The 16382-nt window shown below is 33.3% G+C and overlaps 2 protein-coding genes across 2 annotated transcripts in view; both read left to right on the top strand.

Moving 5' to 3' along the window:
- Positions 1-11369, top strand: part of LOC105320305 (uncharacterized) — a 42025-nt gene extending 30656 nt beyond the window's left edge. The window contains exons 8-9 of the mRNA XM_066074362.1: positions 10920-10988; positions 11079-11369. Of these exons, the coding sequence (XP_065930434.1) occupies positions 10920-10988; positions 11079-11369 (360 nt within the window). The remainder of the gene's footprint in view (positions 1-10919; positions 10989-11078) is intronic.
- A 58-nt stretch (positions 11370-11427) lies between these two features.
- Positions 11428-15059, top strand: LOC136272649 (uncharacterized). The gene is made up of 5 exons (XM_066074608.1): positions 11428-11497; positions 11679-11792; positions 13764-13961; positions 14132-14230; positions 14341-15059. The coding sequence occupies exons 1-5, from the start codon at positions 11429-11431 to the stop codon at positions 14551-14553; spliced, it is 693 nt and encodes a 230-aa protein (XP_065930680.1). The 5' UTR covers position 11428; the 3' UTR covers positions 14554-15059.
- Positions 15060-16382: the final 1323 nt, after the last annotated feature.

Here is a 16382-nt window from a genome sequence, read left to right as displayed (position 1 = left end):
CGGTACCGAGATATTAAAGATTTTATGTTTTCGCTTGTTCACGGGTTTTCTCAAAACATATCAAAGATAAAACTTTCAAATTTTCAGTGGTGGTAGAGAGTCTTTAGTCGCAGTGTCTCTCGCTTATCCAAACGTCCGCTGTCACTTCCGGTCGTCACCGGAAGGAAATGAAAAACCTTAATTTTTCTATGTTTTGGTTTTGAAAATATTTTGTCACTATTCGATAGAGACGCTCAAATAACTTCAGAATATAAATCTGTCTTAAAATCGATCCACGCATTCTTGGGATTTTGGGCTCCAAAGTCCTGAACCGAGAGTCCGAGTAGCTCAGTCGTTATAGTGTTGGACTTGTGCCCAGGCGACCCAGGTTCAGTCCCTGAGTGCCGAATATTTTTTTCTTCCTTAAATGTGTTTAGTTAAATGATCTTATCTTTAAAATGATTTATTTTGATGTTTTCATTTAATTCTTATAAATGAAAATAGTAGGGGCTCTTTTTAGTATAAATAGAAAGCTCGTTTCTGTCAGCAGTTCGCTAAATTCAAAAGCTTGTCGCATCTCCCGCATCAAAGACATGCCGCTGAATTACCCCTGCAGTGCGACCGCAGTAGAGTTGGCTGGGTTGCTTTGCCGGCATCAAGGAAATGCCGCTATCTCATTGACTGTATGCACACACATTAAGCAATGCAAATGCACCCACGTTTTAAGTATTCTACATGGCTTGAAAAGGAGGACTGATTAGGTTTTTTTTCACATTAATAGATACGTGCATGAATGTTTACATGCATGTATTGACATATGTTGCTTATATATTGATTTCCTGAACACTATAAAACACTATGAAAACTCTCTCTCTCTCTCTCTCTCTCTCTCTCTCTCTCTCTCTCTCTCTCTCTAACGTACGAGTATCTCTAGTGCTGAAGTTTGAGGCCCCGAGTCAGAAAGGTAAAAGCACGATAAATACCCGTACAGTATCACAACCGCCAGTTCCACCACAATTTTGATTGTAAACTGTCCTACAAAATTTACATACCTCAGAGATCTTCAAAATCTGGATATAATTGATTTTTTTTTGTAAGTATATAGCTAGATAAACAATGAACGCGCTTATCCGTATAAATAAACATCGCGAAAATTTTCATCTGGGTATAATATTGATTTATTAAATTGGAATTTCAATTGATTATTCTCCTCTTGGAATGAAGCCCGTTTAAACATTGCCCCCACTTGATTTCCGACTCGGGTGGGGATCTTCCAAAATTATTGATGAAATAAATTGTTTTTCTATTAACTTACATAGCAAGTTAAAAATGCTGAGGTGGATTGAAAATATGCTTCTTATAAAAACAGTTTCTCAGACGTCCGCGTTAATTTGTTCCCGCCCATTTCAAATGTTTTGACTGTAACAGGTGAAATTGACGTAAGCTATCTATTTCCAATCTGGTCAGTTAATGTTCCAAGGTCTTTTTATGACCGTTCACGAAATAACATACTTACATAAAATTCATGCACTTTTTAAAAATCAGATTCAACATGTTAATTTCAAATATTCATCTTCTAGCTAGAAAAGTTGTCTTATACAGGCAGGTAGGATCTGGGGGGAGCGTGCTGCCGCCCCCCCCCCCACCTTTCTTGGTGCAAATCACATTTCAAAAATTATTGAAGTTACAAGTATACTACGGACTACGTAACCTCCCTTACAGATTAGGATTTTTTTTTTGCTCGTCAAGATCTTTAAATGAGTCATTATTTTGTGATCGTAACATTCAATAGCAATAAAAATAAGTAAATGATAAAAGATATTGAATGAATGCATTCTTCTCTTTGTACAAAATGTTAAAGCTATATTTATCATAATAAAAATGAATATCGATGAAAAAATCATACTGAAGATTTTGAGAAAGATTTTATTTTTCAAATTAATGGTACATGTGTATAGTAGGGTACAGTGCTGGTCAGTTTCCTCGACAGTGCCGTATAGTGCTTCAGTAGGACTGTACAGTGCGGTACAGTGGTAGTTAGTAAAAGGTACAATGAAGTACAATTAATGTACAGCAAATGTCAGACAATGTCAGTCAGTTTTTGGAAATATCATTGGATTTTGAATTCAGTAATCTTACTTCGCTAAGCCTAGCTTCTCTCTCTGTTTCTCAAAATTTCAGTGATGATTGTTATTCTTCAGCTGCAGTGCACTTTGCACATCCGAACATCCGCCGTCACTTCCGGTCGTCACCGAAAGAAAGCAGAAACCATTTATCATTCAACTTTTGATTTGAAATATTGTTTTGCCACGTTACGATACAGACGCTTTAATAAATACAGAATATGTATTTTTATTCTAGAATTGATCCACGTTGAAGTGGTACACTTTTGTCCAGGCGACCCGGGTTCTATTCCCGAGTGCCGACTCTTTTTTCTTTCTTAATTGTGTTTCGATGCAAAAAGTTATCCTTGAAATGAATTTTAATAAGTTTTGTTTGAATTTTATCAAAAATCACAGTAACAGCGCCCTTTCCTAATCTAAAGATATGTCTGTTGAAATCCTTAGAGAGGCTTACTTGAATTTGAGATGGTGTTGATCAATAATAAAAAAAACCTGTCCCGATACCCTATTAAATGTGTATTCAAACAGAAGACCTCTTGTTGCTCGCAAAGAGCGTCTAGTTAAGGTCTTCCGTTGGAAACGAAAGACCTTATTGTTTTTGCTTTGTTTCTTTTCCTCTATTATTATTAAGGTCTTCCGTTGGAAACAGATTTATTAATGATTTATTAAGGTCTTCCGTTTCCAACGGAAGACCTTCTTGTTATTGCTTTGTTTCTTTTTCACTATTATTTTTATTGGTTTTTTTTTCTGTCACGTTTTCTCAAAAATGCTTCAGCCAATTTTCATGAAATTTTCAGATCTTATTCATGACAAAATTTGTAAGAAAAGTACACGGGTTTTTTTTTGGTCGTCACTTCCGGTACCGAGAAATTGAAGATTTTACGTTTTTGCTTGTTCACGATTTTTCTCAAAAAGTATTTACGATAGAACCTTCAAATTTTCAGAGAAGGTAGAGAATGAACGGCCGCAGTGCCCTTTGCATATCCGAACGTCCGCCGTCACTTCCGGTCGTCACCGGAAGGAAATGAAAAACCTTAATTTTTCAAATTTTTAGACTTGAATTTTATTTATGTTTTTATTCGATAGAGACGCTTAAAACACTTCAGAATATGAAATTCGTGTTAAAATCGATCCAGGCATTCCCGAGATTTTAAGATCAAAAGTTCTGAAGCGAGAGTCCGCGTAGCTCAGTCGTTAGAGTGTTGGACTTGTGCCCAGGCGACCCGGGTTCCATCCCCGAGTGCCGATTATTTTTTCTTCCCTAATTTTGTTTTGTTTAATGATTTTACCTTTAAAATGATGCTTTTTATTGTTTTCCGTTTTATTTTATCATAAATAAAAATAATAACAGCTTTTTTAGTACAATTATAGAGCTCGTTTTTGTCAGCAGTTCGCATCGCCGCCATCAAAGACATGCCGCCGAAGCGCCCCTGCAGTACGACCGCATTAGAGTTCACTGGGTCGCTTTGCCGGCATCAAAGAAATGCCGCCATCTCAATGACTGTATGCACACAACATTTAGCAATGCACCATCGTTATTTTACATGGCTTTAAAAGGAGAACTGATTAGTATTTGTTCACATATATAGATACACGCTTGCATGTATGCATGCATTTATTGACATACGTTGCTGATATACTGATTCCCTAAACACTACAAAAAACTAGAAAATTTCTCTCTCTCTCTCTCTCTCTCTCTCTCTCTCTCTCTCTCTCTCTCTCTCTCTCTCTCTCTCTCTCTCTCTCTCTCTCTAAAGTACATAAGAACTTAGTACAGGTAACATGTAGTAAATTAGATAGAGGCTAAATGTACATTGGCGTCCAAAAATTAAACATGTAATTATTTCAAGTTACGGGATAATGTCTATGGATTCAAATAATTTGAAATTCATTGTTTAATGATTGTCTTTTTACTGATTGGAAGTCAACGCTAAAAAGTCATTTTTATTAAAGATGGTGTACTTTTTCCTTTTTTGTGCATGTCTATATACTGATACAAATCTGTTGCCTGTCTGGGATTAAGAAAAACCTCCAAAGTTTATATTTCCGTTTAGTCTGTATCTACGATAGCATGTGAACTACATATGAATGTTAGAACTGTGGAAATTACTGTCATCAAATTTTTACCGAATAAATTTACGTGTTACTGATTTCGTTATTTCTACATTTATAAAGATTTTATCAATCCTGCTGAAATAAAACAGTCAAACATAACAGTAAACGACACGAAAAAACATTCTCAAAACTGAAATACATGGGTAAAATGCATCAGTCATTGTTTTTGGACTTCCCCTAATTGTTGTTAACCGAATCCGAGATCCACACCTCAAAATTCTATTTTCGATTTATTTAAGACGAAAATCAAGCTCGGTCTTTTCAACCCCCTCCAGACACAAACACGCATCAATATTTCAAATGACCTCGCACTGTTACCAAACCTGAATAGTCAGACATCTTACACGTTGTTTTTCATCTCATACAAAAACTCAGCTCCTCTCCCGGGCGGAAACGCCCCAAATTCAAAGACAAATTCGGGAATTGTTTCGCGTCAAACATGTTTTGAGACACCTGCAAAGGCTGTGTGTTCTTATCTCGCCGGAGCCAAGATTTGTTCTTTCTCTCTATTTCTTTCTCTCCTTTTTATTTAATTTTCTAACTAAAATATTCAACATAAAAGGGTTGTTGGACTGTAGTACAAGTTGAAAAACACTCTTCAATTAAGATTTAGACAAAAACAGTCTTTTATTATTAGGGTCTTCCGTCGACCCTTCTATTCTTATTGTTATTAGGGTCTTCCGTTTACAAAGGCAGACCATCTTTTTTTTCTTCGGTTTCTTTTTATTACAGGTCATTAGATCTGTTATTAGGTCAAAAGACTTCTTATTTAATATGAAATATATGGGGCTGGTTCTTTATATAAGGGATCCAACAGGGTGTATAATCCTTCATCCATCGCACTTTTAGATCACATCTGCATTTCCTGATATGTTTCGTTGATGAAGATAAAAGGCAAGGTCATTTCCTCTTCTAAAAATCGGACGGAAGACCTCCTCGTTGCTCGCAACGAGATCGTGTCTAGTTATTAATTTTTTTTCTGTTACGTTTTCTCAAAAATGCTTCAGCTGATTTTCATGAAACTTTCAGATCTTATTGATAACAAAATTTGTAAGAAAATTACACGAAATGTTTTTGGTCGTCACTTCCGGTACCGAGATATTAAAGCTTTTATGTTTTTGCTTGTTCACGATTTTTCTAAAAAAAGTATTCAAGATAGGACTTTCAAGTTTTCAGAGAAGGTAGAGAATGAACGGCCGCAGTGCCCTTTGCATATCCAAACGTCCGCTGTCACTATCGCTCGTCACCGGAAGGAAATGAAAAACCTCAATTTTTTAATTTTTTGGATTTGAATTTTTTTATTTTTCATTCGATAGAGACGCTCTCAAAACTTCTGAATATGAAATTTGTTTTAAAATCGATCCACGCATTCTTGAGATTTTGGACTCCAAAGTTCCGAAGCGAGGGTCCGCGTAGCTCAGTCGTTAGAGTGGTGGACTTGTGCCCAGGCGACCCGGGTTCAGTCCCTGGGTACCGAATCTTTTTTCTCTCTCATTTGTGTTTTGATTAATGATTATATCCTTAAAATGATGGATTTGAATGTTTTCCGGTTTTTTTTTTGTCATAAATAAAAAAATAAATAGCGGCTTTTTTCAGTACAAATATAGAGCTCTTTTCTGTCAGCAGCTCTCTAAATTAATTCCGACGCTCGTCGCATCGCCGACATCAAAGACATGCCGCCGAAGCACCCCGGCAGTTCGACCGCAAATAGAGTTTGCTTGGTCGCTTTGCCGGCATCAAAGAAATGCCGCCATCTCAATGACTGTATGCACACAACATTTAGCAATGCACCCTCGTTATTTTACACGGCCTGATTAGAATTTATTTTCATATATAGATACACACATGCATGTATACATGCACTCATTGACATATGTTGCTTATATATTGATTTCCTGAACACTACAAAACACTATGCAATCTCTCTCTCTCTCTCTCTCTCTCTCTCTCTCTCTTTCACTCTAACCCTGACGACTGGGTGACTGCGATACGGTGTGGAAATTGACCACCCGTGTATGTGTGTTTGGGCCTAGGTATAAACAGATGTAAACACCGATCGTGGAGATACACTGTTAAAACAAAGAGTCGGATTATTCACTTTTGATTAAAAAAAATCATTACGGCAGGGTGGATCGGGATTATGATTATTTAACATCAGTTTTTTAAAGTTTATAATTATTTACAAAGGTCTACAAACATGTACATGTTCGCCCAAGAGCGGGATAAGTGATTAACATCGCAGTCAAAAATTCATAAATTTCCAACCTTATTAACCTATTGCCTAACACTGATCGTTGAGACATAACTTTGGGGTATCGAGTGGATTCGGGAAAGGGGGGGGGTAATTAACCATGCTACATTTGTAAGATGTATGTTATTTTATTTTCCAACTTAACAGACTTTTTTATCACACAGTATTAGTCGGCAAAGATATACTTGAGACAAAAAAGAAAAATAATCGATGAATCAAAGAAACAGATAACAATTTTTACCAATTTCTTTACCAATTCGATTTTTGATTAACTCATCGAACCCATCCCCTCTCTCTCTCTCTCTCTCTCTCTCTCTCTCTCTCTTTCTTTCTCTCTCTCATGGACGTTTTAGTGCTAAAGTGCCCCGAGTCAGAAAGGTGAAAGCACGATAAATCCCCTTACAGCATCACTACCGCCAGTTCCAACACAGTTTTGATTGTAAACTCTCCTATGATATTTACGTACCTCAGAAATCTTCAACATGTCCATATAAGTGATACCAGTATTTTTTAATAAGTGTATAGCTAGATTAAACAATGAACGTGCATATCCGTATAAATTAGCCTGGCGAAAATTTTCATCTGGGTAAAATATAAGTTTATTAAATCGGAATTTGAATTAATTATTCTCCCATGTGAATAAACCCCTCTTCAAAATTGCCCCAACTTGATTTCAGCTTTATGACGCGTCATTGGATAATATGCTTTGCCCTGCGTATAATCTCTCTCGGATGGGGATACGATTATCATTCATGAAATAAAATGATTAATATTATTGATGAAATAAAATGTTTTTCTATATAGCAAAATACTGAGGTTGATTGAAAATACGTTTTTTATAACAACAGTTTCAATCCAATGTTTTCTCAGACGTCCGCGTTAATTTGTTCAGACCTGGGTTGAATCCCCGATTGCCGACCCTTTTTCTTCCTTAATTGTGCTTCGATTCTAAATGTTGTCCCTGAAATGATGGATTTTAATAATTTTTGTTTGAATTTTATCAAAAATCACAGTAACATCGTCTTTTCCTAGTATTAAGACATGTCTGCTGAAATCCTTAGAGAGGCTTACTGGAATTTGAGAAGATGTTAAGAAATTAAGGAAACTGTCCCGATAGCCTTTTTAAGGCGTTTTCAAGCGGAAGACCTCTAGTTGCTCGCAACGAGCGTCTAGTTGTTTTTATTTTTTTTGTTTTAATTTATTTTTGGTTTGGTTTTATTGGTCCAGAAGTCCAAAACTTTGATCACTTATATTTTAGAAAGGACAACTATTTTAATAAAAACAATATAAAACAGAACAGGCCTAAAATAATGTTCCAAACAATATTCAACCATCAAAATTTCGTAGAACAGACCTTATGAGTAGATATAGGATCAGCTCCAAACGCGTTCTTTCCCAAATAGCTCAGGAACGGTAACGGATTTCTAAACACTTGTCTTTAAAAATAGACTTTTCATTTGATATTAAGTAAAAGGGACTGGTCCCTCAAATAAGGGACCCAGATGGAGCTTAAGTCTTTTATTTTTGCCCTTTACTTGGGGATATTTGGTAATAGGTTATTGATGCAAATGTGTTTTTCTTACAGTTATGTATGCTTTTATTAAAATGATTTTCTTGTGTTTTACGTCATTAGGGGTTATTAGTTAAAAGTCTATTTTGGTCAAATTATGGTTAATCACATGTATACATGAGTTTCTAGAATGGTAAACATTTCTAAACACAGTGTTGAACATAATATAATTATATTTATAGCAACATTCGTTTGATATCAAGAAAGAAGGTCTGGCTCCTCAAATTAGGGGTCAAAAGGTCATGTAGATGTTTTCTTAGTATAACTCTTTACTGAGCATAAATTTGTTATCAACTATAGAGGCAATAATATTGTTCTCGTCAATATCGACCTGACCACTATTATGCCGAATTCAAATCTAGATTTTTTTTTTTAAATCAGACTATGCATTGCAAAAATACAGAGGTTTATTGATCGATTTTTGTCGGTTATTTTTTATCCCCGCGGCTTTGTCTAGGAAAATTCAAAACTCGTACAAAAAAGAATTCAAAAAATTGTTTGGTCGTATTTTAACTTATTCAGAATATTCGTAGTTCAACCGTTTTTTATTTCGTTTTTAAATAATTCCAAGTTTTTTAAGTCATACCAAGAATCAGTCGTATTATTTCTTCTTTACCGTTCTATAAATATCTAAACGCATGTGGTTTAGGGACAGACCTTTTAACTCCTTACTTAGGCCATTAACCAAAAATGTCTTGGTGGCATATTGTTAAGAGCAATTTTCTAAACGGAAGACACTGATAACTATATTGTTTTTGTTGCAATCAACGAGTGGGTCTTCCGTCCGATTTATAATAAGACGATTTATAAGATATATAAAAAGATGAGATTAAATAAAAATTTGACTAAATTTTGACTGAGTTTAAAAGAAAATGTGAGAAACTTCATTCAATCAATTCGAAAATGACGTTATCAGACGCTGAATTGTAAGACCATCACATATATCATATTTTTAAAATCGGTCTGAGGTCATGTTAACTATATTCAAATGCGTTTAAAAAATATATGAATAACACAGTACAAAAATTTAAATTGGAAAGATGTCATTAGACGCAGAAGTGAAAACGCAACTTAAGAAATGATCGTTTGAAATAGGTGTGTGCATACAAATTTTCATAACGCGCTAACGCGCGTTACTCAATTTTATATGCACACTGCTGCAGTTATGAGACTGTATAATTCAAAATATTATGATTCAATGCTATAATGATCGTTTTAAATCGGACGGAGGACATTATAACACGATTTAATTGAATGTATATTAACAAAATCAATTTCATTCAAGCAATTCGAAAAAGATGTCATCCGACGCAGAAATGCAAGATCAACTTAAATAGCATGTTCAAAACTCGGTTTGAGGTCATTAAAATACGATTTAAATTAATTAAAAATTTAAAAAAAAAAATCACCCCTCCCCCAAATAGACGTCATCGGCCACAGAATTGCAAGAATAACATATATGATTATGTTTTAAATCGGTTTGAGGTGATTTGAGCTTGATTTAAATTTTATTTTTTAAATAAAACTTAGAATTTCACCCCAAAGAATTATAACTTTAAAAATGAACTAAAAACTAAAAATGAAAATTAGATCAATCCATCATTTTAGATATAAATTTATAAATCCAAGCACTGACAGGAAGAAAAAAAAATCGGGTCGTCCGTGTTGAAGTCCTCGACTCTAACAAATCAGTTACGCGTACTGGCGATTCAGGACTTTAATGCACAATATTTCGAAAACGCGTGAGTTGATTTAAACAAATTACTTATTCTGAAACCATAAAAGGGTCACTAACAACTTTACAAATAAAACCAAAAAACTATTCAAAAGAACTGAAAAGTTGCATTTTAAAGAAAACTTCACTCCGCTGTCAACCTGAAGCAATGGCGGACATTTTCTTGACCGAGGTGCCAAAAATGCGACGTCTGTCATCGCTGAAAATTTCAGACCTTAAGGTCAAGATCTTGTAAATGAAAGGTACCTACAGGTTTATGAAATTCAAAATATATATTATTTAAATGATGCTTCCTAGCAATATCTTGGTTTCATAGGATGTACCGGGGCTTAAATTTTTGGTAAACACAATGAAATTTCATGTTTAAAACAACCATTTTCTATGAAATATAAAGGTAAAAAGTAACAATTCTCGGAGTTTTGCCCATTTTTCGCTAATGAAATATATCTAGAATGCCTACAGTCTCTCCAAAAAACGGCATTCACCAAGCCCTTGACCTCCTTTTTAAAATGATGTCAAATTGAATATTGGTACCGGGATTATTTTTCCCGTGATTAAATATAGAATGTCAAAATATTGTTAAATTTTCTACATAATTCCTTTAAAGCCGTAAAATACGGGAAAAGATTCATCAAGTCAATTATGACGTCATAATGGTTCTAGCACCAAAATGACAGTCTGGAATCATTTACTAGATCTTGACCTTAAACATATTGATAGAAAAAAACATCAGAATAACAATGGGGTCTTCCTTCGAAATCAGAAGACCCTAATAAAATTCTAGAAGAAGAAAAGGTAAAAAAAAAAGTAAGTTCATCCGCTGAAAAAGGAAAAACTTAATAATGATAAAGAAAGAGAAACAATGACGAAAACAGCAAGGTATTTCGCTGAATGCTTTAAAGGATAGATCATCACATTTTCAATAGAGAAAGAAGGAGGCATCCTTAAACACATTAAACAATAACGTTATCAAAATGCAGAATACATCTTCCATATTTTCATTTAAATACAGTATAACGAATCACTTGCAGTTTCCAAAACAATGTTGCCACGTTATATACTCAAACTAGCAAAGAAATGATAGCAGAAAATCATAAATCAGCACATGTTTACGCATTACATAATAAAAGTCTTGATTCTCCACAGAAGTTTAAATTGGATATTGAAGAAAGCAGAACGTGCTCTGTATTGCTGGCTTTGAATGGGATACTTATGGTAAATATAATTCAAATGTGTTTGTTTTTTATACTCTTAGACATATTATTTGTACCATTTTCTCTATCTTGACATATTTTGATTTTGCAGGTATTAGGAATCGTATTGATATATCTAACTACAGATATTTTAATGGCCAAACCTTGTGATTTAAAGAAGGCGCTTGATTTACTCGGTCTTGACGTCAACTCTCCCTGTGCTTACAATGACATTATGGATGAGTTATCCACCCTACGTTATTGGGGAATAGGAATGATATTTGTGGATTTAATTTTGTTTTTGATGTTGTCTACACCATTTAAAATGAGGACAATCTGCATCTTTGTAAGTAATACCTTTATATATAAGTCAATAACTCCCTCTTATTTAATTTTCTGTTGAAATACATTAAATTCGGTCACTAAATGTAGACTTGTTCACAGATTGCTGGTGTTGCAATAATGTTTTCCACAGTAATGCTTTTATCCTACACTGATGTTCTGGAGATCATAGAAGAAAAAAAAGACACAGTACGTACCATTTCTTTATCTTTTTTAAAAACTTTTGTTTAGTCAGTTCTGATTGAAATAAAAAAATAAATATTTTAATTGATATATTATACAGATCAAATGTAAGAAATGTTTCCTTGTTTACGATCAACAACACATGTCAAGTGTCGTTTAACTTTGATTTCATTTTCTGTCCGTCTAGGACTTTGTTCAAATAAAAGCAAAGGTGTTTAATTTGTTGGAGAAAAATTACACTTCCGACAACATAAGTAGCAGTGATGCAATATCAAATAACTTTAACAAGTTCTTCATCAAGGTAAGATACCAAAACGTTAAAAACACAAACAGTGGTTATATATCTGAAATTCATGAGATATCAAAACACAATTTGTACCAATTACCCATCTAAAGTCGTGTGTTATAAATGAGTGTGCAAAAGGGCATCGGTAACTTCCTTTTCTCTGTAATGTACATTTTGAAAAGGATTTAAAGCATATTTGAAAATCAGAATTAAAAAATGTGTCCAATGATTCTCTGAGTTAATCCCTTTTAGTAAACACTTACTAGTATTGTCCTTGTAACAACATGGCGACTAACCGGAGAAAAATTATGGAAAGACAGAAACAAGTCGTCATACAGATGTTGAATTTTTACAAAAGGATAAAAGAAATAAATAGTCAAACTGCTCTGCTCTGAAATATTTTATGGAAGACCGGAGTAATGCTAAAATTGCAACTCAAAGTGAAAATTGTTAAAAGAGTATTGGCGAGATGACTGAATCCCATTTCAGGAAACGATCAAAAATGCTTTGAAAATCAAATAGCTTGGTTTACAGACCAGAGTCTAATGTATTAAATAAAACTGTAGAATGCTTCTCACTAGTAATTTCTAGTCACTTTCAAATCTCCAATACTTTTTTGAAAAAAAAAATAACAAAAATTCTAGGGCAAATTCAACAGAACAGGAAAACAACACAAACTTTGGCAAACGTAATGTTCAGACATTAATTTATTGAAAATATGCGAAAACTAATGATAAAAGGGATACAACGGTCACAAAAAATGAGACCAAAATCTGTCATGACCTAAAAAGAGTTGTTGTAGACATTTCAAGTAGTCTCCCTTTATATTAAATACAAATCATTTGCATCGGAACATTCAAAGAATATATCATACCTCAGGATATAATACAGTGTACCATACATATTTGCTAAGTCATTTTACCTTGTAGTTAAAAATAGTTGGTTCAAAAACTTCAAGTTATGACGAGACCTACGTTAACGTCGACGTTTTGCGAACCCCACTTTGGCCAACTAGGGAATATCTTAATAGCTATTCATATTATAAAATCCATATACACTTTTTATCTCACTTGAGCTGAAAGCTCAAGTAAGCTTTTCTGATCACTTTTTATCCGACCTCCGTTCCTTCGTCCCTATGTCTGTTTGTAAACATTTTCGAATATATCAGGATAAGGGTTGCGCCACAATGGGGGGTGGGGTGGTCTCCAATTTTACAGGAGAAAAACATATTTAAGGAATAAGGAATCATTCTTTGAGTATTATGAGGACATAATTTCGGTCGGGACGTTGTCAAATTCAATAAAGCCCGAAGGGCTTCATGATAGATTTGACCACGCTTTGACGGAACTTGTTATCTCATAATATTCAAAGAATGTTTCCTTATTACTTATATTTATATTATTTCCAATTTGTACACTTTAAAACAATATTATTTTAAACCACTATTTTTCTTATGTAGCACACGCTATGTATTAATACGGCGCAGCCAATACCGTTTCTCGGTTATTTATTCGTAATGTTATCACAGACAAAGACAATTGAAAATTTCAAATATAAATTAATACATCACAAAAACTTAATTGATGTTATCTATAGTTTACCTATATGCAAGCATTTTGACACCTTGTTAATTTTTGAAAATTGTTTAGACTCTATCCCCTGGAAATTCTTGGGCCTTACAACTCACAACTGGTTCAAAATTTATAATCCATGTATAAACAGTTGTTTAAGTTCTTCTCGAGATCTGCGATGCTCAATATATGATAAAACTGTGAAATCATCCTGTTACAAAGGGACTCAATGATAAACCTAAGAATATGCAGGGGATTCTTTTTTTTTTTTATACAGGATCTATTATATGACATTATTCATATATTTTGTATATACCTCTATAAGGCTGATTTTATTATATCTAGTATTACTCAGGTGAGCGATGTCGCCCATGGGTCTCTTGTTTTACCATATCTATTTGGTTTAAATTATCAGTATGACTGCTGTGCTATTAACCAAGTACAAGGAACGACCAACGACTTTGACAGTACTCCGTGGTGTACTACATCCGGTTCTTGTCAGGCAACGGCCTCACAGATACCAAAAACCTGCTGTAATTATGTTTCAGAGGAAGATTATGGAAATGCACCGACCGCTTGTCATTCATCCGTCAGTCCTGGAACTTATAAATCTGTAAATTTAATGATCTAATCCTTTATATTATTTTTGATGTTAAATAATCCGTCAAAATTAATATTAATTCAAACGTTTATCTTTATTATGATATGCTTAAGAATAACATAAGACAAACAACTAATCATACAAATTTATTATATCTAACTGTTCGGAAACATTTTTTAAAGAACTGCATGATTCCTATCAGACTATTAAGTGTTGTAAACATCGAGGAATACAAAATCAGCCTGCTACAATTTTCCTTACTCATCATAGGGACTTTGGAGGTAAGGTTTTCCAAATGTAAGTTTACGTTTTGGAATTTAGTGAAAAATAGTGGGGTAATTTTGTAAATTAACTATTTTTTTTACTCATTTTCAAAATTTATTTTGAAAAGCTTTGTCGTCTCGCTGAAGCAATTTTTGCGCTGGTGTCGCCAATAAAGTATACTTGCTACCGTAATTACCAAAACTCAAACAAAATACAACATAAAGACTCAGAAATTGGAAATGAAAACCATGACCATGGAGCTACAAACAAGAAAACTAGTGATTCCAAAGCTGATAATTTAAGGACAGAGGATGAAAAACCAAACAATGTTAATGGATAAACATTACATCTTAAATCAATCATAATGGCTGACGCATGTAAAGTACGCCATTTAAAATTCAAATATATCGTTAGATGTATTTTTATCACAAGATGAATTATTATCCGATGAATGTTAAATCTATTTTTACTTTGTTTTTATAACGTAATCTGTTGTACTATTTATTACCACACTATCGTGTCTATATTAAAGGTATGTCTTAGAAGTTAATGGAAAATAAGTTTTAATCTTGCATAATGTGAACAAATATTTTAGATTTTGACAGTATATTTATAATTTTCACTACCTTACTGTTAAAGGGGCATGGTCACGATTTTGGTCAAATTTATTTTTTGATTTCTATTGTTTACAATGCTTTAGTAAGGCATTTCTAATAATCAAAAGAAAATTAAGAGTGATTTGAAAAGTTATAAGCAAGATAAAGGGCTCACAATTCCTTGTCATGTAAACAAGGCTTGTGTCCTGTTTTTGTTAACATAGTCAGTATACCAGTAAATAATCTTTTTTCCAGCTTATTTGTCTATCTTTTTATTTATTTTTTGGGAAAGTTAACGCGTTACTTTCGAGAATAATTGCGTTGGTTTTCACGTTCATACAAAAATTCTTATGATAAGCAATGATTGAACACATTTAAGTTTTAAATAGATAATAATAACTTATTATTATTAGATCATCCGTTTTACTTTGATTATCAAAACAAAATAATTCTTTTTTAATATATAGATATAATAAAACTTTTCATTCGAACAAGCTTTAAAGTATATAAATTCAAATGTGAGAAATCTTTGAAAGCAAATTAACAATGATTGATTTACTGTACAGTAATCAAGATTTCAAAATAATAATAGCCCATTTATTGTTGTATTTCATTACATTTTACTAGGATAATTATTTATTTGAATAAGTGATAACGTATAAAACATAAATGAATAAAATTGTTCAGAATCTCTTCATTTTCAATTAAATTGAATTTGAGGCAGGTAAAACCAGGATATATTTTTCGTTCTATAAATATTGTGTAACTGTTCAGGTTAATCTGTTCAGGTTATTTCTGTATTTAGAGTAACTTTCACGTTTAAACTGTAGGTATATTGTAATCAATTTTTCTCTTGACAATGTCATATTTGGCCAAACACATTCTAAATAAAGTGAATAATTTGTTAATAAGTTGTCAATTTTTAAGGGGGGCAGGAGTCATCAATGGGCCCTTTTTACAGCAATTGTAAGTCTTTATTCAAACATTTACCACAATATTTAGTGTAATAAAATATCGAACGTTAATTATTTAAGTCCATTGAATCTGCCCTGTGCATATTGTACATGCAAATGTATAAACCTATATACGATCAGGCCTGGTGCAGGTTTTATCTTTGTTGAGATGCATCTATTTTTTTATATAAATTAAAGGGTTTTAAAAATATACTAATTGCTAAAATATTTATATATATATTTGAATTATTTTTTTTACAGCATATTCATAGACTTTTTTTTTAATTATGCAGAATTGTAGGAAAATGGCCGTCGTTAAATTTTTTGCAAAATGTTCATGAGTACAGGTCTGTCTCCAAAATCGTTCATCAATATGATAAAAATGTGATAATTTTAAGGAAACTGTAGTATTTAAGGAAATTTCGAGCAACGGGTATACGGTATATTCGCACTGATGCTGAAGATTTTCTTACTTTAATGAAGTACAATATCTGGGCCATATTTGAAGCAGAAAATTATTCATCAAAACTATTGTTTCATTTTTGCCATTTAACGGGGCGGATTTTGACTCTTCGTGGGCCTAGCTCTTTAGAGGTAAAATTCATATTATCTACGTTATC

The sequence above is a fragment of the Magallana gigas genome, chromosome 2, assembly GCF_963853765.1.
Source record: "Magallana gigas chromosome 2, xbMagGiga1.1, whole genome shotgun sequence".
NCBI classification, from domain to species: Eukaryota; Metazoa; Mollusca; class Bivalvia; order Ostreida; family Ostreidae; genus Magallana; species Magallana gigas.
This window is presented reverse-complemented; position numbering and strand designations above follow the sequence as displayed.

Excerpts from the sequence above, each read along its gene's own strand:
- LOC136272649 (XM_066074608.1), top strand. The coding sequence starts at position 11,429 with ATGTTTTCCACAGTAATGCTTTTATCCTACACTGATGTTCTGGAGATC. Across the intron at positions 11,498-11,678 it reads TAGAAGAAAAAAAAGACACA|GACTTTGTTCAAATAAAAGC; the intron begins GTACGTACCATT and ends CTGTCCGTCTAG. Across the intron at positions 14,231-14,340 it reads TCATCATAGGGACTTTGGAG|CTTTGTCGTCTCGCTGAAGC; the intron begins GTAAGGTTTTCC and ends TATTTTGAAAAG.